The sequence below is a fragment of the Asparagus officinalis genome, chromosome 4 (genome assembly GCF_001876935.1).
Source record: "Asparagus officinalis chromosome 4, Aspof.V1, whole genome shotgun sequence".
Classification (NCBI taxonomy): Eukaryota; Viridiplantae; Streptophyta; class Magnoliopsida; order Asparagales; family Asparagaceae; genus Asparagus; species Asparagus officinalis.
Genome location: NC_033797.1, coordinates 40,266,700 through 40,289,252, shown reverse-complemented (window position 1 = coordinate 40,289,252; position 22,553 = coordinate 40,266,700). Strand labels below are relative to the sequence as shown.

General features: G+C 37.0%; 1 protein-coding gene and 1 long non-coding RNA gene across 7 annotated transcripts; one reads left to right on the top strand and one right to left on the bottom strand.

The window, feature by feature from the left end:
* On the bottom strand, positions 5,740-7,879 carry LOC109835916. Its single transcript, XR_002245733.1, has 4 exons — positions 7,705-7,879; positions 7,491-7,584; positions 7,337-7,406; positions 5,740-6,153 (listed from the first exon to the last, which is right to left on the bottom strand). It is a non-coding gene; the product is annotated as an uncharacterized LOC109835916 (long non-coding RNA).
* Positions 15,623-21,780, top strand: LOC109837259 (60S ribosomal protein L18-2-like). Of its 6 annotated transcripts, none has more exons than XM_020405421.1 (8): positions 15,623-16,060; positions 16,264-16,372; positions 16,871-16,935; positions 17,147-17,266; positions 18,322-18,504; positions 19,582-19,702; positions 19,783-19,898; positions 21,682-21,780. In XM_020405421.1, the coding sequence occupies exons 2-6, from the start codon at positions 16,357-16,359 to the stop codon at positions 19,627-19,629; spliced, it is 432 nt and encodes a 143-aa protein (XP_020261010.1). In that variant the 5' UTR covers positions 15,623-16,060; positions 16,264-16,356; the 3' UTR covers positions 19,630-19,702; positions 19,783-19,898; positions 21,682-21,780. The 6 variants fall into 6 exon arrangements, with proteins under 6 accessions (XP_020261010.1, XP_020261011.1, XP_020261012.1 ...); XM_020405422.1 differs by having other exon boundaries at positions 21,688-21,754; XM_020405423.1 differs by lacking the exon at positions 21,682-21,780 and having other exon boundaries at positions 15,623-15,895; positions 16,033-16,060; positions 19,783-20,070.

The window sequence follows — 22,553 nt, the reverse complement described above, 5'->3', positions numbered from 1 at the left end:
ATCGTCGAGTTAACATTACACTTCTGACGATCATCATCCCCATAGAGTATGCATTCAACTCGCATTACTCCTAATTTGTCACGTTAACAACATACACCTCTAACAATCAACTTATCAATACTTACCAATAGGATGATAGGTCCTTAAAATTACGCAAATCGCAATCTTCCCCAGCAAGACGCTAAGTCTTCAAAATCTTGTTCAAATCACAAGCATCAAGATTTATCGCTTTTAATGATAAACTCATTTAGCAAGTTTCTCCAGCGAGACGCTAATTCCTAAAATCTTGTGCAAGTCACAAGAACACATTCCTGTCAAGTTAACATCAAACCTCTGACAAAATCCACTTATCAATCCTCGTCAATAGGATGATAAGTTCATAAAGTTGCTCCAATCGCAACACATTCCTGTCACGTTAACAATATACCTCTGACAATCCACTTATCAATCCTCGTCAATAGGATGATAAGTCTTCAAAGTTTCTCCAATCGTAACACAATTTCTCTTGTCACGTTAACACCAAACCTCTGACAAATCAACTTATCAATCCTCATCAATAGGATGATAAGTCCACAAAGTTGCTCCGATCGCAACATTCTCTTGTCACGTTAATATCAAACACCTCTGACAACCCACTTATCAATCCTCTTTAATAGGATGATAAGTCCACAAAGTTGCTCCGATTGCAACACATCCCTGTCACGTTAACATTATACCTCTGACAACCCACTTATCAATCCTCGTCAATAGGATGATAAGTTCACAAAGTTGCTCCAATAGCAACACATTCCTGTCACGTTAACAATATACCTCTGACAATCTACTTATCAATCCTCGTCAATAGGATGATAAGTCTTCAAAGTTGCTCCAATTGCAACACAATTTCTCTTGTCACGTTAACACCAAACCTCTGACAAACCAACTTATCAATCCTCTTCAATAGGATGATAAGTCCACAAAGTTGCTCCGATCGCAACATTCTCTTGTCACATTAATATCAAACACCTCTGACAACCCACTTATCAATCCTCTTCAATAGGATGATAAGTCCACAAAGTTGCTCCGATCGCAACATATCCCTGTCACGTTAACATTATACATCTGACAACCCACTTATCAATCCTCTTCAATAGGATGATAAGTCTACAAAGTTGCTCTGATCGCAACACATCCCTGTTACGTTAACATTATACCTCTGACAACCCACTTATCAATCCTCTTCAATAAGATGATAAGTCCACAAAGTTGCTCCGATCGTAACACAAATCCAGTCAAGTTAACATCACACCTCTGACGATCAGACCAACTTATCGACTCTCTTCAATAGAGCGATAAGCCCATAAAATACTGTTAGGTTAACATCACACCTCTAACAGTCAAACCCTCCCCAATAAACTTGTTAATCCTTTTTTTAACAAGAATAACAAGTTTTCATTATAAAATCCCCAGCGGATTAAAGATTTTCTGGAATTATCCTAGTAATAGTGAAGAAAATTTCTGAATTTCACTCTAAGTAAAAATTCATGCCAAGTTAATACTACACCTCTGACACTTCCAATTTTCTTTTAGTGTTTCGAGTGAAAATATAACACATGAAGAAATAGTAACAAAGTCTACGTATTCAACATCGTAGCAGGTTGTTATTAATAACGTCGAAATTCATGCCTTACACGCATGGGGGACGTTATCTCGATCCCTAATTAGAGATAAGTCTACGCCTAACACGCGTTGCCAGTTAGTCTTTTTCTGTAAAAAATGATAAAGTCTATGTATTCAAAATCATAGCATTAAGTCTAAGAGGGTTCATTCTCTTAGCACAACGTTACATGTGAAACGGATTCAAATAATTCACATGCTAGCCCGACTCAAACGGTAGTCGGTAAAGGCTTATCAAATCCGTTGATGGCTGAGGGTTTGCTAAAAATCCTATGCATGTTTGTAGGTTCATTAGCTTAATGGATGTGAGCCGAGACTTGAAACATATGAGCTAAAGACAAGTCTCAAAGACTTAGTCAAAAATGCACGGAAGCCACTTCCATGTCTTAAGTCAAAACGCTGAGGTCAGATCCGCGATGCAAAAACCAAACGCTTAGGTCAGACCCACGATGCAAAAACCAAACGCGGAGGTCAGACGCTGAGGTCAGACCCGCGATGCAAAAAACCGAACGCCGAGGTCACACCCGTGTTCCAAATTCAATATGCAAGGGTGAGACCCGCGTCTCAAGTTCAAAATGTAGGGATACACCCCAACATTCCAGAAGAAGTATTATGGCACATACCTTCACACATGTCCTACATGGCAAATCCCTTCAATCAAGATACCTTCAAAGCGAGTGCAAAGAACAACTCCTTATGACAAGGAATCAACAGCTCCAAGATCAGAGTTGAGATCCAAAGTATTCCGAAAATTCATCCCAGTCAACCACGAACTTTCAAAAACTTTGGAGGGGGTTCTGTAGGCTGTCTAAAAATCACAATAGATAGCTTATCCCCCATCAAACACCGATGATGGAAGTTACAATCTGACGACTTTCAGAATGCTACAATTTGAAGACTTTCACGTAGATCGCTAAAGGTTACAATCTGACGACCTTCACGATAACCGATGAGAGCTCTAGTTCAATAGCATTCACAATCAACATTGAGAGTTACAACCTGACGACTCTCATATTCTTAAGGAGCCAAGACGAAGATTACAAGACAATGATCTTTGCAACGCTATGACAAAAGAGATTACTTGTTGATAATCTCTCCAAATCAAGACGCGGAACTCATCACCGCGCTCTATGACCAAAACACGGAGGTCCTTCCCGTGTATCAACACCAAAACACGGAGGTCCTCCCCGTGTGTCAACAGTAAAACGCGAGTGTCGAACCCACGTTACAACATCAAAACGCTGGAGTCAGACCCGCGTTACAACATCAAAACGCTGGAGTCGGATCCGCGTTACAACATTAAAACGCTGGGGTCATACCCATATTTTTCAATGCCCAGCGGGTACCCAACTCTGCGTCTCCAGTCTAAAATATGGAGTTAGGGTCCTGAACGCCAACATAGGCGTTTGACTCGTTCAAACATGAGTTGAACGGTTCCAAAACCGGTTCCCATGATTTGTGGGTGGTTACACCCCACTTAGGAGTGATTTAAGGGGGCGGTTACACCCCCTTAATCCCCTATAAAAGCGAGTAAACTCAACTGAGTTGAGGGTGAGCTTCTTTGGTCCGGAGTTCAAGGCTTTTTCGGCTGGCATTTTCGGATCTGGGACTTGGCAGCAAAGGGAGAGATCAACATTCATCCTTTGGAGCATTCCTTGAAGCCTTCGGCCTTGGCTTAAGAACCGATTCTCGGTTCAAATCAACTCTTTTTCAAGAGTTCAAACTCGTTCAGAGTTATCAACTCATTCAGAGTTCTAAAACTTGCCACGCAAGTTCTCCACAACGTCAAATCGTGAGGAGAAGACATCGTTCCAGTGAATTAAGATATTCGGATCGTCAACGGAGAGCAAATTCGACGCGAACAATCGAAGGAGTCACTCCATCGCTACCTTGACCTACGTTACGTATATAGTGCTATACTTTAGCCATAAGATGCTATACTTTCCCATAAAGTGTTATACTTTGCCAAAAGCTTCAAAATTGCGCAAGGACCTCCCGTCGTGGTGGATGATTGGTCAGTAAACACATAACGTAGGTCATCGAGTGTTTGCGTTGCGGTGAAAAAAACTGATTTGATTTTAGACAACTTAAGGTGCAAAATATCCAGAGAGCATAATGTGTTATACTTTGCCAATAAGGTGCTATACTATACCAATAAAGTGCTACACTTTGCCATATAGTGCTATACTTTAGCCATAAGGTGCTATACTTTGCCATAAAGTGCTATACTTTGCCAAAAGCTTCAAAATTACGCGAGGACCTCCCGTCGTGGTGGATGATTGATCACTAAATACGTAACGTAGGTCATTGAGTGTTTGCGTTGCGGTGAAAAAAACTGATTTGATTTTAGACAACTTAAGGTGCAAAATTTTCAGAGAGCATAAGGTGCTATACTTTTCCAATAAGGTGCTATACTTTGCCAATAAAGTACTATACTTTGCCATATAGTGCTATACTTTGGCCATAAGGTGCTATACTTTTCCATAAAGTGCTATACTTTGCCAAACGCTTCAAAATTGCGTGAGGACTTCCCGTCGTGGTGGATGATTGGTCAATAAACACGTAACGTAGGTCATCGAGTGTTTGCGTTGCGGTGAAAAAAAACTAATTTGGTTTTAGACAACTTAAGGTGCAGAATTTTTAGAGAGCATAAGGTGCTATATTTTGCCAATAAAATGCTATACTTTGCTAATAAAGTGCTATACTTTGTCATATAGTGCTATACTTTGGCCATAATGTGTTATACTTTCCCATAAAGTGTTATATTTTGCCAAAAGCTTCAAAATTACGCGAGAACCTCCCGTCGCGGTGGATGATTGATCAATAAACACGTAATGTAGGTCATCGAGTGTTTGTGTTGCGGTTAAAAAAACTAATTTGGTTTTAGACAACTTAAGGTGTAGAATTTTCAGAGAGGATAAGGTGCTATATTTGCCAATAAGATACTATACTTTGCTAATAAAGTGGTATACTTTGCCACATAGTGATATACTTTGGCCATAAGATGCTATACTTTCCCATAAAGTGCTATACTTTGCCAAAAGATTTAAAACTGTGCGAGGACCTCCCGTCATGGTGGATGATTGGTCAATAAACACGTAACGTAGGTCATCGAGTGTTTGTGTTGCGGTGAAAAAAAACTGATTTGGTTTTAGACAACTTAAGGTGCAGAATTTCCAGAGAGCATAATGTGCTATACTTTTTTAATAAGGTGCTATACATTGCCAATAAAATGCTATACTTTACCATATAGTGCTATATTTTTCCCATAAGATGCTATACTTTTCCATAAAGTTTTATACTTTGCCAAAAGCTTTAAAATTACGCGAGGACCCCCCGTCGCGGTGGATGATTGGTCAATAAAATTTTTTTAACTTATAATTTCAAGTACCTCTCTTCCTTATGGATAATTGAACAATAAAAAAATTTTAACTTATAATTTCAACTACCTCTCTTCCTTAAAAATATGTGTTATGTTATATTTTTCATTTCCGCTTTCTAATACCAAATTGACCATGAAGAGCAAATAATTGATTGGAGGAGCGATACTATGCTCAATACCCAAGTGATGTGTACCATAGACTTGCTCACAAAAGGTAATGGACTTGAAGGTAGTTGATAAATGTTTGTATTATTATGGTTTTTGATAAACATCAATAATATCTATCAATTTGGAAGGACTAATATCCATCAACTTAATTTTTGTACCATTGTCCCTTCAAACAATTATCAATTTGGAAGGACTAATATCCATCAACTTAATTTTTGTACCATTGTCCCTTCAAACAATTGGGTACAAGCTATAACTAATATCCATCAACCATCAACTTAATTTTTGTACCATTGTCCCTTCAAACAATTGGGTACAAGCTATAACTAATATCCATCAACTTAATTTTTGGTACCATTTTCCCTTGAAACAATAGTATAGCACCTATGCTCCTACACAGAGCTAAGCTACACAATAAACACAAAATGAATCTACCAAGTACAAATCAATACAAAATGAATACACCAACCAACACAAAATGAATTTGCCAAGTACACAGATCTAAGCTCCTACACAACTTTAACATTCACAGAATTTTAACAATAAGAACATAATTACAGCATGAAACAACAAATACACAACACCACTACAAAAATCAACACCCTATGCTCCTGCACAGATCTAAGCTACACTATCAACACAAAATGAATCTGCCAAGTACACAATCAACACAAAATGAATACACCAATCAACACAAAATGAATCTGCCAAGTACACAGATCTAAGCTCCTGTACAACTTCAACATTCAGAACATCCAAGACATATATATTCAGAGTCTACTTCCTGAGTAAAAGCATATTCTAGCAGATTTTCTGCTTTCTTCGAGATAAAGGCAATAGCGATCTTTGCTCGTAGAAGTTCACAATCAGCCTGATGAATGAATGGTGGTGTGTCATTGATGATGGAATATATGTATCTCATCATGAAAATGCCGAAATCTAAGCTCCTGCACAAACAAATACCGTAATCAATGATTACATGATAAAATAATAATATATTAGGAAAATAAATCACATTAATACATTTTAAGTTATAGTCATACCCATCCTGTTCAGGAACCTGTCGGGTTTCTGTACTATACTCATCCAAATTTTCTATTTTCCATTCATCCTTTATTCTAGAACAGACTTGACTTTAAACTGTAAGTTGGTGCAGAATTCCTTTGAACCAAATTAACCGACAGATATATCAAAATTTTGTATATCATCTTTGAGCTTACAACATGAAGAATCAAGTATTCAAATTTCCCCTTGACAATTACAAAAACAAAAAACAAAAAACCAAGTAACTAAGCTAAGATGATACCTTTCTCAAAAATACAAAATAAAAGGTAAGATGATAGGATTTGGTTTAAGGAACCAGAATCAGCTTCGCCTACAGGCCTTAATAAGACAAAGAACAAATAGAACCATCAGTTCCTAGGAGCCTTCTGTCAGTTAGTTTAAAACTAGACTAACAGTTTTTAACTTAAAATACAATAAACACCAGAAAGTATGCAATTAAATCACAACAAGCATAATGTTGCGGAATTGGATTTGAATTAGAATTTTCATGTTCTGGCAAGTTCAGGTCTTTTATAATTTAGAGGAGAAATTTTATTGGCTTGAAAATCTATTATTGGAAAATTTCTTCAGAGATTAGTGAAATCAAGTATTTGGGTAGCTTTTGTTCGTAATCAGTAGCTCAACAAATGCTCAGCAGGGCTGGGTGTCAAGGGGACATATATTGTCTAGAACCACGAAGCTACCCACCTCATCAAAGTGGTTTGAATGCAGACTGCCAAGGCACCCTCCTAAGGATTTACAACATTGTTTATAAGTGATAACTCTTTCAGTCTTTTGGAAGAGATAATGCAAGTAGATAAATAGAATAGGATTAGGTTGGGCTCACAATAGATAGATATGATGAAATGGAAACTGTTTTACTCGAGGGTCCGAGCTGAATATGAGATGTCTGTGCACAAAAAAAAGAAAGAGGATATACTGATCTTTCGGGCCCTTTCAACAATTTATCTATGCAAGTTGCATGTGATCAAAACTACAACAAGGGGCTTAATTTCAAAAGAAAGTGTTTTTCTTTTGGAACTTTAATTAGGTCAGCCAAACAATGGATAAATTATTAGAACTCACCGATGTAAATAAGAGTGAAGATACTAAACGAACTTCCAATGTACGAAACAATCCACAGTCCCACGATGACCTAAATTATACCAAACATCAACATAATTAGGTCAAGAAATCATCCATTTCCATAAATTAATTTAAAAAAAGAGCTTAATCACACCTGCAGGAAAACCTTTCGATCTCTCCCAACTCCAATATCTCTCACTACAGACAACACCGATTAATCCAAGCCCTAACTCTCTCCGTCTCCTTCTCTACAACCTCATTCGAAATATAAAAACACTCAGTGATATGAGGAACTTGCGATGAAAAGCGATGATCTAGGGGCTTAATTTCAAGTATTAGAGAGGAAAATGGGAAGATTCGTGCGTTACCCTCTTTCAGACCCGTGCAGCCGCCGTCCGTCGTCGCTCCAAATGTCCTCCGCTTTTAGACCTATGCAGCTACCGTCCGTCGTCGCTCACCGCCGATCCAACTCCCTTCGCCGCCGCCGGTGATCCTCAACCAGAGATCTCTTCGCCGAAACCCTAATCTCTCCTGGACTCTTTGAGAAAGTGAAACGGAAGAGAGACGGAAGAGAGAGAGGGGATGATTTATATTTGGGGATGAAGGGTAGTTTAGGAATTTTTAATTTATTGGGTAAATACATTACAAAAAATGGATGTAGTATACATGTTGGGTTTAAAAATAAGTGAGATGAGATACAGTGGGTCTATTGGTGTTTGAAAAAATGAGTGGGTTTTTAAATAAGTTCTGGTAAAACTTTGGGTTAAAAGAGATTTTTCCCTAAATAAAATAAAATAAAATAAAACTAACAACCAACTAGGGTTATGCTAAAATCCAACTCAAACGTTAACACAGTTGACATGGAATCATGGATAGTACAAGAGCAGTATTGAGAAGAAACATCGAAACATATAAGATAATTTTCTCAAGTAAAAAAGACACTACTTTATATCTAAGCTCTCTGGAGGAGGAGGAGGAGGATCGCCATGGTGAGCAGACAGTGCGAGAGCCGAGGAGATCGGGGATGTCGGTGAGGCCACCAGCGATCTTGTGGAGGAGCTCCTGTGGGAATTGCGACCAGTACCTCCGCTCTCATGATCCCATTCATATATGAGGTTTTCCGCTTCTTCCTTTTTTTCTTTTAACGATAGAGATTTAAAAAAAAATTAAGCAAACTTCAGTATGATTAGTTAGTTAGGAAGCAGCTATATATTTAATGATTGAACGCGTTCATACTGGATTTGTGACTTCTGCCATGTCCTTAACTATAACTTTGCGATAATGTGTGATTATGTCCTGCTCATCTTGTGAAGGCACGTGAAAGACTAAGTGGGTTTTGGTTTTTGCTCTCGTGGGGTCCACGAGAATTCGTGAGGAGATGTGAACGCGCTCGTTTCCGCATGAAGAGATTTCTAGTGGGGGCCACGAATAGATGTGTGAAGAGATGAAGAGATCACGTTCTCGTGATCATGATAGGCCCACCCGATTCCCCCCTATAAATATCAATGTGCAGTTCCCTAGGGTTTCGTGCAAGGCAGAATTCGTGAGGGGAGAAAAGCGGCTGCAACGGTACAAGGAACAGTGCAAAGGCAGGGCACATGCAGAGGAAAGAATTTCGGCGACTGTGCAAAGGCAGAGTGTTCTTGGACAGCGTGCAGACTTCGTGAGGAGAGAAAAAGTCTTTTGGAGGTTGACCTTTTCTTGAGAAGAAAAGCAAGGAGCCTATTTGAGGGTTTAGATTGTGAGAGTTGTAAACTCATTTGTATTTTTTTTCTTTTTAATAGTAGATTCCCCCTCCTTGCCCCGTGGACGTAGACAGTTTGTCGAACCACGTAAAATTAGTTTGTTTGTGTTTGTGGTCATTGTAATAGTTTTTAGGATCCCTCGACAAGTCAGTCCTAGAACTGATGAGAGGAAGAGCCGATATCTCACTTTGTTGAGATATTCGCTTGAGATTCTTATTTTCTTGGTGAGACAGGAATTCTTATTGAGATCTTTCTCTCTTATTATGCACCAGAAACTCTGCCGAAATTTTTGCTGCGCACAACAAGTGGTATCAGAGCTTGGGCTACGCTTGGGCTATTTGGAGGAGTAGATCAATTTGGAGGCTCGTCTAGGGCTTCGTTTGGTGATAAAGTTGTGATCTTTTGGTAAAAACTCTATCTTTTCAGTTTTGGATCTATTCTTCGTTCGTTGGTGCGTTGAGAAAAATATCGGGGAAAGAAGGTGCTTCGGGTGTCGAGGGTGGTGCTTTTGACACGAAGACCACTCAGAGTTTGAATATCCACTCTATGAAGATAGATGTGGAGAAGTTTAATGGCACAAATAATTTTGGATTATGGAGATGTGAGGTTTTGGATGCGCTGAACGCGCAGAATTTGGAGGATACCTTGGAGTTAGTGGCAAGCCAGATGACATTGAAGAGAAGGTTTGGAAAAAAAATAAATCGAACGGCGTGTGGTGTGATTAGGTCTTGTTTGACTCAAGATCTAAAATATGATGTGATGAATGAGACTTCTGCAAAGAAGATTTGGGAGATTCTCGAAAGCAAGTATCTGACAAAGAGTGTTGAGAACCGCTTGCATTTGAAGATGAAACTTTATCGTTTCCAGTTAAAGAAAGGAACCTCAATTAGAGATCACATGAACACCTACACAAAGCTTCTTGCGGATTTGACGAATGTAGATGTCATGATTGAAGATGAGGACAAGGCGTTGCTGTTGTTGAGTTCCTTACCCGACGAGGAATATGAGACCTTCGTCCTTACTCTGATTAATGAGAAGACATCTCTTTCGTATAGTGAGGTCACTGCTGCACTGGTGAATTATCAGCTTCGGAAGAAGGATAAGGAGACTTCGACTGAGTCGGTGGCAGAGGCATTGGCCACAAGAGGAAAGGGTCCAAATCGAAATAATTGGAAGTCACAGTCTAGAGTAGGACATCCTACAATTAGAAAAGATCAGTGTGCTTGGTGTAAGGAGACTGGTCATTGGAAGAAAGACTGCCCAAAGCTCGACGAATGGATGAAGAATAAGCAGAAGGGAAAAAGGAAGTAAGCATCATCAGAAGCAAACATCGTATCGGATGATAATATTTCTGACTCTTCTATTTATTCACTTTCTATCAATCCTACATGTAGCTATTCGGAGGAATCCGAGTGGATGTTGGATAGTGGTACGACCTATCATGTATGCCCTAGAAGGGAATGGTTCTCCAGTTTTGAGAAGCTGGATAGTGGTGTGGTGTACATGGCTGATAACCGTGCATGTCAGATCCTTAGGATAGGAAGAATTCACATCAAAATGTTTGACGGGACTGTTAGGGAGTTAAATGATGTGAGATATGTTCCTTCCTTGAGAAAGAACTTGATCTCGATTGGAGCTTTGGTCGGAGAGGGTCTGAATGTTCGAATTGAGGACATGGTTCTCAAGATTGTGGAAGAATCTCGCATTATGATGAAGGGCGTCAGGAGGAATAACCTGTATTACTTGACTGGAGGTATAGTGGCAGGTGGAGAACTGGCGACTTCTATTGATCCGACTAGACTGTGGCATTTGGGGCTTGGCCATTCCAGTATTAATTCCTCGCATAGATTAAAAGAGGGTGCAAAGACCTGTAGTTTGAAGTCCAGTGAACATGTTGATGTGAGCAAGAAGACCAAGGTGAAGTTTGGCACCTCTATTCACCGTGCTAAGGATCGTTCTGAAGGAGTTCATGTGGATGTTTGAGGGCCTTCCAAGGGGGCATCATTAGGAGGTAATAGGCATTTGGTTTCTTTTGTTGGTGGCTGTTCTAGGCGTGTTTGGGTTGCAACCAAATCCCCATTAGAGAAAGTCCTAGTAGTCTCTAACAGTTTGAAAAAGTATAAGATGGACAAAAAGATGAAGATACTTCATTCTGATTTTGATGGGAGGTACAAGATGGACCTGTTTCTGTATTGGACCCGAGCTCACGGTATTTCGAGACACTTCGTTGGAAAGGAAATCTTAGGGCAACAAGATAGGATGGAAAATTTGGAGAACCGTGCATTGCTGGAGGAGGATCGGTGTTTGTTGTCAAGCAATGGTCTGCAGAAGAGTTTCTGAACTGAGGCTTCGACATATTCGAGCCATCTTACTAAAGAGTTGTCAACTGCTGTGATAGGAGGTAATACTCAATTGGGTGTTTGGTCTGGTAATGTCACTTCGGTTGAGGCTTCGATGAGGGAGCTATTTGACTCTCAGCAGGTAGAGAGTTTTGGACAGACCTTAGATGTATCACAGCGGGTGGAGTGTGATGCTACTCCACATTGGGTGAAGATTACTCCAGATCATACTGCATTGTTTGGGATTCCAGCTGAGGTGACACAGTTAAGGGATCAATTTGTTTTGGATGCAGATGATGAGTTGAGTTTTGATGCGAGTGCAGCTGATAGATGTAGTTTGGATATGGCCATTGGTTCACCTCAGGTGGAGGTGTTTGAGGCCATTGGAGGTTCTATCAGCCGCAGAGTTGATGATATTGGAGAAGGGTTGCGAACTCTTCTATTGGATTGAGGTCGTTCGCGGCCATTTGGATGAGCTACGTGAGGCTTGATTCCTTGGGTAAGAGGATACGTAGGCAGTCATTTTATGATGCAACCGATTTGGTGAGTTGATACCAACATTTGGAGAATGTTTGCATTCTCATTTGAGTCTCGACTTGTTGTGGATTGAGTCTGTTGTCGTGAATTTTTTTCACTTCATAGTGGACGCAACAAGTAAGACATTTGTTTGGTTGATATCGGCTCAGTTTTGATAAAACTTCGCCGAGGTGGAGAATTGTGAAGGCACGTGAAAGGCTAAGTGGGTTTTGGTTTTTGCTCTCGTGGGGTCCACGAGAATTCGTGAGGAGATGTGAACGCGCTCGTTTCCGCGTGAAGAGATTTCTAGTGGGGGCCACGAATAAATGTGTGAAGAGATGAAGAGATCACGTTCTCGTGATCGTGATAGGCCCACCCGATTCCCCCTATAAATATCAATGTGCAGTTCCCTAGGGCTTCGTGCAAGGCAGAATTCGTGAGGGGAGAAAAGCGGCTGCAGCGGTACAAGGAACAGTGCAAAGGCAGGGCGCATGCAGAGGAAAGAATTTTGGCGACTGTGCAAAGGCAGGGTGTTCTTGGACAGCGTGCAGACTTCGTGAGGAGAGAAAAAGTCTTTTGGAGGTTGACCTTTTCTTGAGAAGAAAAGCAAGGAGCCTATTTGAGGGTTTAGATTTTGAGAGTTGTAAACCATTTGTATTCTTTTTTTTTCTAATAGTAGATTCCCCCTCCTTGCCCGTGGACGTAGGCAGTTTGCCGAACCACGTAAAATTAGTTTGTTTGTGTTTGTGGTCATTGTAATAGTTTTTAGAATCATTCGACAAGTCAGTCCTAGAACTGATGAGAGGAAGAGCCGATATCTCACTTTGTTGAGATATTCGCTTCAGATTCTTGTTTCATTGGTGAGACAGAAATTCTTATTGGGATCTTTCTCTCTTATTATGCACCAGAAACTCTGCCTAAATTTCCGCTGCGCACAACACATCTTTCAAGCGAACTTCATAAAACAAACATGAAGGTCAGAGGGGTTCACTGTGGATTAAGTATCATTAGTTTTTTTAATAGAAAAAAAAACAACCATGAAACTTTCAAAATTGTAAAATATATATATATATATATATCCTGCACGTACTATAAGCTCTCCTCTACTCTTCTCATATATATGCACGTGTATTTATACAGTATCCGTGTATGTATGTCCATCCATGGAGCTCGTTGTGAAAATACAGAAGATAGAATCGCCCAAAACAACCAAAAATTTTCAAAATTTATGGTAATTCAATACAAAACATGCATCCTAAAGTTAATGCTATCTATAATCGCCTAAATCTCTCTCTTTTGTGAATTTATCCTTCTAATCTAATTATTTGCTAATTCGTCCCTACATTCTTTCAGTTTAGTTTTTATCCATCCTATTTCACACCGTACGTCAGGACATATATATACGCATGCCACCTTGATCCCTTCCTCACGTGTGCGATCTGTGTCATCGTCGACGCCAGCCAAACCCTCCCCCTCCCTCCCCTCCAATTACGCGCTCTCTCTTTATCTCTACAATAATTGTTTTCGTCTCTCTTTCTCTCTCTAACTCTAGAGCCAAACCACTCTTCCCCTGACGATGACTCACTCTAAAACTGTGCGTGGATTCAACATTTTAATCAGGTTATTTATTTAGGGGTATCTTTGTCATATTTGAAAAATTGTAATCGTTTTAAGTGAAAAATCTCGACATCCCATAATACCCCCTAACCGAATATATAATTTAGATAAATCAACCCGGTTTCCAAAAAAGTATAGATATCAAATTAGTAAAGAATGATTAAATGTTAAAAAAGACTCTGCCATGGCATCAAAACTCTGAAATTCCGGTGAGAATTGAAAGTTGTAACTTATATTCTAACATCTCCTTGCAGACTGGGGACTCTTTTAGAGGCAAACTCATAGAGAATGCACTAGAGCTTTAAAGTTTCGTTGAAGAATAAAGGTCATAATTTATTCTCTAAAAGTAAGATTTAGACGATAAATTTTGCAAATAGGATTTTTTTTAAAGATCAATACTCCAGAATGCTGAAAGTTCATAGGGATTTAGTGCAATTAATCCTAAGTATAAACTATATAGTCTATTCTCTTTTCTCTAGTTGTTTATATAAACTTTTTTTTGATAATCTAGTCTGGAATTTAACGAGGACTATCGGAGCTATATAGAAACATTCGAACCATCCAGGTTACCTGTGTTGTTGCTTATCTAAACTTAATTAGTTCTAACACTTCTCTTTCCTGTATTCATTTAGTCATCTTCAACCATTTCCATCCTCTATTTCCATTTATATACGTACCCACCATAAATGAGAACAAATTCGATTTCTATGAAATTAAATGTGGAACACTAATCTCAACTAAAATCACGATTTGTTGTCTTAGGAAACAAAGGGAACGAGTTCTGTCTTCTATTAAAGGTGCATATGATTAATTGTAACTACAGTTACATGCACTGGATTATTTTGTCCACTACAAATGTTTGTTTCAGTGTAATTAGATGTTGCAGTTGCAATTACAATTGCAATGACCTCTCTATTTGCATCGTCTGTTTTTCTTCCAGTTTAACATCCTCATCATAGACTTCACTCTACTGAAATATGTACGGGAAATTGTGAAAATGGCATAAACTTCTACAAATTTTACTTTATGATGATCATCAGATCATGATGGACATCACGACACACATAACAATGACAATCACTTTGGATTCAAGGGAAGGAAGCATCTAAAGAAAGTCGAGGTAGTTCTAGATCGAATCCAAGGAAGAGAGCTTACGTAATGGTATGTTAATTTCTTAGCATTAAACCATAGTAAACTTTTTGGCCTAAATTGCTATAATTTCCAATTTCATTTCGCCTCTCATATTGGGAGTCGGATTTCAATCAGATTTTGGGATTTCCTCTGTATGAAATTAAAGTTATGATTGTATTTTGCTTCACAGGCTAGGGTTACTAGAAATATATATAAGGATCATTGTAGAAGCCTCAAAGGCTAATGATTGTATAGTTTCATCTTCAGATTCCCAAACCATCAAATTACAAATGAACATAAGATCTTCACTAACAGTGATTTTTGTATACATAACTCTTACATATACAAAACATGATGTCCCCATTTTTACGCTCACTCTGTGAAATTAGCGAGTTTCTTACGACTAACTTGCTAACTTTAACCTAACTCTCTCCCACACACAAAAGCTAACTTATTTAGCAAACAATGATTACAACTTTTAACGGATGGTTTGGCCAAAAGAGGGTCCCTATATATTTAGGCCTTTGGCCATAAGAGGGTCCCTATATATTTAGGCCTTCACCTCCTAAGGAAAAATCTCTAGAATCATAGCAAATTTTATTGTTGTTCTAGAAAATCCTACTATTTTCTACTACATTCGATGGTGTTCTACTACATTCCAATATATTCTACACTATTTTAGAACACTCTATCATGTTCCAGAGAACTCTTTTCAAGAGCGTAGACATGATCATACATAATTTGGACACATTTAGTACATACTATTTTATCATGATAAAACTCAATAAATCTATATACTATTACTAAAAAGTGTTACCCTTCAAAACGCCACTTGGCAAAAATGACATGTGGCAAATTCTCCTTTTTTTTTTTTAATTTCCTTAAAAAAATTGATTCAGCAAATTGAAACGCAATTAATGCATTGGTTCCAGTGTTTTACCCTTTCTTCATTTCCAAAGCTCCCCTCTTCGGATTCGCCTCATAGAGAAAAATTTTCCGCCTCTTCGTCTCCGTCAGTGTTTTCCCCTTTCTTCATTTCCCAAGATCACCTCTTCGTATTCGTCTCCTAGAGCGTGAATCCTTCGCTCCTCTTAATGATGGACTCTCACGATCACTACCTCCCTCTCCAAAAGCCCAAGCTCGAAGACGACGACGACCATACCAGAAACAACCCTGACGGAAAACCCCAGCACCCTCATCTATATTATCTGGTTAATAATTGATTCTACACTTTGTCTTTACTCTCCTTTTCAATTTCTCTATATTTAGGGTTTCGTAGTAGCCCCCTCAAAATCCTAAACGATGCTCCTTTTAACCCATTTACTGCATTGCTGCTCCATTATCTCAGATTGGCGAAGATTTCAGCTCGAATTATTGTAAGCCCTTTCTCCCTTCCTTCTTCTTCTTCTTCTTCTGTTTTGTGGCAAATGAGTATGAAATTTTCTGTTAGTTTTATGTAATCGTGCCCTGATGAAAAAAGTAATGGCTCTGATTGTCCTCTCTCTTTCAATTTATGGAGATGGAGAACTATTGAACTGCGGGCCCTTTATGGTTTCAATTTTCTTGGGTTTTTGTGCAGGAACGAAATCAGGAGATGGCCTTTCCCTGAGAACAAAATTGATCAGGCACCAAGGTTCAAGATTTAATTTTTTAAAATTTTTTAAACCCTGATATGGGTTTATTCTCAGGTACTTATCCTATCTCCCCTCTCTTGCACCCTGTTATTATTCCATGTTCTTGCTCTTTGAGGAAATTGAATAATCTTTCCAATTTAGTTTATAATACGGGATAGATCAGTAGCTCGGTAGCCAGCTGTATGTATAGATTTGTATTTTTTTTGCCCCCTCTCCTACTCATAAATGTTAATTTCAAGTTGATGCTTTATTCTGATTTAAGTTTGATTTGTAGAATAACCCTTTTGAAATATGAGTGATTTTTTGTTAAGCTCTTCCAGATCTGAAATAATTCTGCTAAGCCCATAAATGTGTGTTTATTCATTTATTCTAAGGTACTTATCCTATCACTTGAGCACCCTCTCTTTTAGCTATATATCTTCCATGCCCTTGCTCTTTGAGGCATTTAATAACTTTGCATAAAATAATGGGATCAATTACTACCTTGGTAGCTCACTAGCTACAAGTATATATTCGTATTCTTTTTCAGCTACTCATAAATGTTCCTTTCAGGTCGATGCTTTCCTCTCTCTTCAATTCCCAAAATCGCCTTGAGAACATTAACTGAAGGTCGACAGGTCGGTCTCTGCGTTTCAATCCCTCTGCCTCTTGGTATTCTCCCCGTCGATTCTACTTCTCCATGATTGTAATTACTAATCTCATATCTCAAGTACATGTATTCCAAAAATATATTAACCCTCTCATCCTTCTCGCAAATATGTCGATTTTTTCTCATTTTTGGTAATTTTTAAGATTGTTTTTGTGTGTGTGTGTGTGCATTTGTATAAGTTTTTGGTGAGGAGAACAGGGAGCAGCTCCAATGCGGTGATATTGAAGAGGTTGTTCATGAGCAAGACTAATAAGCCACCAATCTCGCTCAAGAGGCTTGTCACTTTCATGAAGGGAAAGGTAAATTTGACTACTTTTAATATTTGCAGATTAGATCCTCATTGATACAAACGAATGTTTGAAGTGTACTTGTGAATTTGCTTAAGCTTTCAACTTTTGAAATTCAAAGTTACTAGCAATACATATTGGTTTAATCTGGAAACGAAGCTTATGTATTTTGTGAGTTTTCAAAAAAAAAGTAGCTTTTTAAAGGGTCATTGTCTCTACATGAAAATGGATGGATTATGAACCTATTGATCGACCAGTATTTACACTTGTGCGTTACACAATCTTATTTCGGTTTGCGTCACACTCACCTCTCATCTTTTAAACCTTAGTACGCCTTGAGAGCTGGTGTTTATCTCATTAAATTATACATTCAATTCTAATACATAAAGTGGTGATGTTTACTTATATTTTAATTAATAATAATTTTGTCCATATTAAAGATTAAAATGCACTTTCTCTATGAATAGAACATTTCGATATAGGAATTTATTTTAGTATCAAATATGGATCGCTCTAGGCCTGGTTACATTTGGACCATTTTGTTATGTATAAATGTACTTATATTACTTTATTGAAAATCAAAACCTTGGAAACGGTTGAAAACTGAAATTACTGGAAATCTTTGAAGTATTAGCCAAAAGTCTAGGCTTATGATTGATGTAAAAGTTTGTTGAAATTTGAGGAATCTTGACCAATATGTAAGTTCTTATCAGATGGGAATGACATGCTATTTTGAGTATCAGAGATTTAATACATGATCATGATAATGGTGGACTTTGAAACTAAATTGGTTCCTGAAGGACCCTAGGTTAACTATTAGTACAAGCGTACTACCTAGAAACAACAATGGAGCATGTACTATCATTGGTTTGATTTCCTATTAGCTTTGTCTTTAGCTGTGTTGAACGTGAAGGTTTATAGGATTTGAATCTTTTAATAGTACTTCAGTTGAAGTTTTTTAACTAATTCTTAAACATCTACAAAATCTGGCTTCAAATGTTAACAGGTCTGTGTGTTTCATGCATTTCTGTTGTTATGAATCCTGATTCACTTTTCAATTTGAGTAGGAGTACAAGATTGCGGTAATTGTCGGCCCTGTGACAGATGAAAAGCATGTCTACGAGGTTCCTGCAATGAAGGTGGCAGCTTTGAGGTTCATTGAGACTTCTCGGGCCAGGATCATCAAGGCTGGTGGGGAGTGCTTGATGTTCGATCAGCTTGCACTGATGGAAGCACTTGGTCAGAACATGGTATGATCTTAACCATCTTTGTAACGCAAAGGTTTTGCTCTATGTTTATCACACAGACTCATCTATTTCTTCTATGTTTATTTTACAAATATGGTTGAATTAGTGATTTTTCTTGAAGTTTTAAACTTTTGGGCTGAAATGTATATAGTTGGGGTGTTAAACTTTTGCACTCATTTTCATAGAAAATTTGTGTTATATTTGGGAATGAGCTGGCTTGGTTATAGTACACTTAGAATCTTAGTAAAATCTGACGAGGGTCCTTTTTCAATTTCCTATGCTTCTAAAGTTTTTTTAGCATCATTTTTCGTCTTGTGAGTTTTTAAAATATGCTGATTTAACGAGGAGATAAATTTATTTGTTCTGCGCTTGCTTTTTTCTGTGTCTTTCTACTCAAGATAAGTTTATTGTACCCAAAAAAAAGTAAAAAGTGGTTAAAATTCTAAAGGTAAATTGAATTGAATTAGAGCCTTCACTAGCTTTCTCACTTTTTTGGATAGTTGACATTCCCTGACTCCGCAACATATTTTTTTGGATAGTTGACCACTTTAACTTCATCTTTGTGCTTTTAAACATCATATAGAAGTTAATAGAGATTCTATTATTTGCACATGAGATAATGATACTGGTAAAAATCTAACTGCACAGTAACTATTTGTTATGTTTTTTTTGGTAAAAAATGGCTTGCCATATATTCGGCACAATTGGTTTTGTAAAAATTAGCTCTTTTTTTTGTTTGTTTTTTTTGTTTGTTTTTTTTTTTTTTTTGGTATTTCAGGCTCATAACAGAGATGGTGTAAAAATAGTAGACGAAGAGTCAACACTGAAGATATTAACTTTCCTTGGTACTTTTTAGTGCCAAATCTTGGTTATTACTATAAACTACGTAAACCCATAAATTATGTCTCTATTTGAGCAATTTATTCTTGTAGTCTTTACTGTAAACTCCTATGTTAGCCATATAGCTGCACTTCTGAGAAATTTCTCATCTAATTTTTTCCTAATTCATCATTAAATCTTCTTATAAAAAGTTTGTAGTGATACTTGATTATATATTGAATTTGTTTTCACTTTTTGCAGCGCAAGTGTATTCGGCGTCTCAGCAGAATCTATGCAGTGTTGTTATGATTCCAAAGGCAATAGGGTGCCGACAATCCTCTTACTCTTGCAGGAAAGGTTATATACACAAGGGAGAATCAAGGTACCAAGTCTTTGTAAAAAATGTATGTTTTATTGTTTATGCACAATAAGTGAACATGTGGTATAATACTTAACAAGCAGAAGGAATTTTTCGAATAAATCCGGAGAACAACCAGGAGGAGCATGTGAGAGAGCAGCTGAATAGGGGAATTGTGTCAAATGATATTGATGTTCATTGCTTGGCTGGCCTTATCAAGGTATTGTTGCAGTTTGTGATCTTAGGAATCTATGTAACTGAAACCTGAACTTCAACGTAGCTATTATATGTAGAAACTGTTTTAACATTTGTCTATTTTTCATTTTGGATATTTGATGTGTGGAAAGAGAGAAAAACAGTAATGACAAAGGACAATATGCTAATTGCTTATACTGGGAAAAATTTTCTGGACGACCTATTGATTATTTGATAAATATTGCAGTCTGCGAACTTTCCTCAATAAGTACTTTTATCATCTTGCTCTTTTTCAGTTATATGTCACAAAGTTATCATATCTTGAATACAGAAGAATTCACTTGTATCCTAGCAAAACAAGATATGGGAATGAAAACGTTTTCTTGTGCCTCTACAAAGTTCTGATTCACGCACATTATTAACTTTGTTTCTTATTTCAACAACAGCACTGAACACAGAACATTTATGCCAAAGTTTCTTATTCGGACACTTATGCTTTTGTCTGAGGATTTGGTGAAAGTTGAGCCAATATTTTAGTGAAGAGAAAACTATTATGCAAAGTTTCGCTTAATTTTATGTTTGCTCATTGTTTACTGCATTTAAGTTTTTTCTGTTGTAAAGCAATGATGATATTCTTTCTCCAACTCATTATGAGAGCTTCCATCTAATGGAAGATCAGAGAATGGAAATAATGTAATATCTGAGCTATGTTTAATGTTTTCCTTTTCTGTAATCCTATATTATTTTGTTTCTTACGTTGATTTTGAAGTGAATCTTGCTATGGCTATTGCTGTTAATTTTCCATGTTCTTTTTTTTCCTGTATTTAAGTTAATTCTGTTGTAAATCAATGATGATATTGTTTTTCCCAGCTCATTGTGAGAGCTTCTATCAAATGGAAGTTCAAAGAATGGAAATTATGTGTTCTTCGAGCTATGTGTAGTTTTTTCATGCTCTATTTCTCTTCATACTTTTTTGGTTCTTACTTTTGGGGAACCTTGCTATTGCTATTCTTTTCTCCGTATTATTTTATTTTCCTGCATTTTAGTTTATTCTATTCTAAAGCAATGATGATATTATTTTTTCCATCTCATTATGAGATCTTCCATCAAATTGAGGTTCAGAAGAATGGAAATTATGTAATGTCTGAGTTATGTTTAGCTTTTTCTTTCTCCGTAATCCTCTTATTATTTTCTTTTACTCCTTACCGTCGATGGAACCTATTGCTATCACACTTGTATTTTTCTCACCGGAATATTACTTTTAATTTTTATCAAAATTTTAATTTTCCAGCTAAACAATTTGTTTTACATCTGTTAAGATCAGCAAGGTATTTGATCTAAGCATATACTTCATATTCCTTTTTTAGTTAGTTTGTATGTTAGGCTTTTCGTTGTATGTTTGATTTTACAGTTTATGATGATCTTATGAACCATACTAATGCCGATAACTGGTAAATCATTCAGCTTTTACTGAAGCCCTTTTATTTGCGGCTTTAATTTTACTTTGTTTTGTTTTGGTTTTCATGGTTAGTTTTAATCCTAGCTCTATAAGATCTTACATTCTTTTGGAATATCAGACACAAGAATAATACATGAGCTCGAGTATCTTCATTAGACGCTTTTACTCATGTTGGAGTTTTGTAAAAATTGAGAGAGCAATTGATTATAATGGGCTGATAAGTTATCGGATGCTTTTGTATTTTCTTTCTTTGTCATTTTATAAGGTACTTTTTTTAGTTATTTGTTTATTTAATTATGAATATCAATAAATGATGATTTGAGTTTGTGTTTTGATTGTTGTTTGCAAGATAAAGATTTGGAGTTTTGGACATTGTTGTTGGCTTGAACGCTTTGATGCGCAAGACTTAAATTTGTTGGGTGAAGAAATGCAAGGTTGTACATTAAATGTTTGTGAAATTAAATGACTGAAATTTGACATTTAATGTAAGTTAACATGTTGCTTTTGTCTGAAATTTGACATAGTTGATGCACCCTAATTTGACACAGTTGATGCTAATTTGACAGATTTCATTTCTTCCATGAAAATAGCTCATCCTATCTTAGGTTGTCATTTTTTTCTACTGTTGTTTTGAACTGTTATGATTTTTTTTCTACAGATTGGTAGATTGCTCACTCTTTTATTAATAAAAGGAAAAAAATGAATACAAAAGGCAAGTATATATTTAAAGATTTTTCTGCCTATACAAGTGTATTTTTTATATATAATTATATTTTTTTGTTTCAGATTTGTTTGTTTCTTTGTTTATCTTTACTATTGGTAAGTGATGAACTCAATATAATCTTACTAGAATGTATTTCTCTTATATTATGTTTTGTTATTTTTCTCCAATGGCAATGCATTTCACTCCAATATTTTTGTTCTTTCTTATGTTTATATAGAGTATGTGAAAGTTGCATTTTATTTAACTAATTGAGTACTTCTTATGCGGTATTCTTATGGTTTGATGATGTTCTTAAATTGCAATCATATACTATTTTCTTACACTGACTTTATTTGATTTAGGTATTACATTGTCTCTTATGTTCGTCAGGTGGATGTCTACACCTCTTATATGATATGTATTATATTTCCTTTGTTTCTTAACATTTCACTTTTATTTTACCAATTTCATTGGAAAGTTATTAACGGTTTAAATATTGATATGACTAGCAAAAAAAT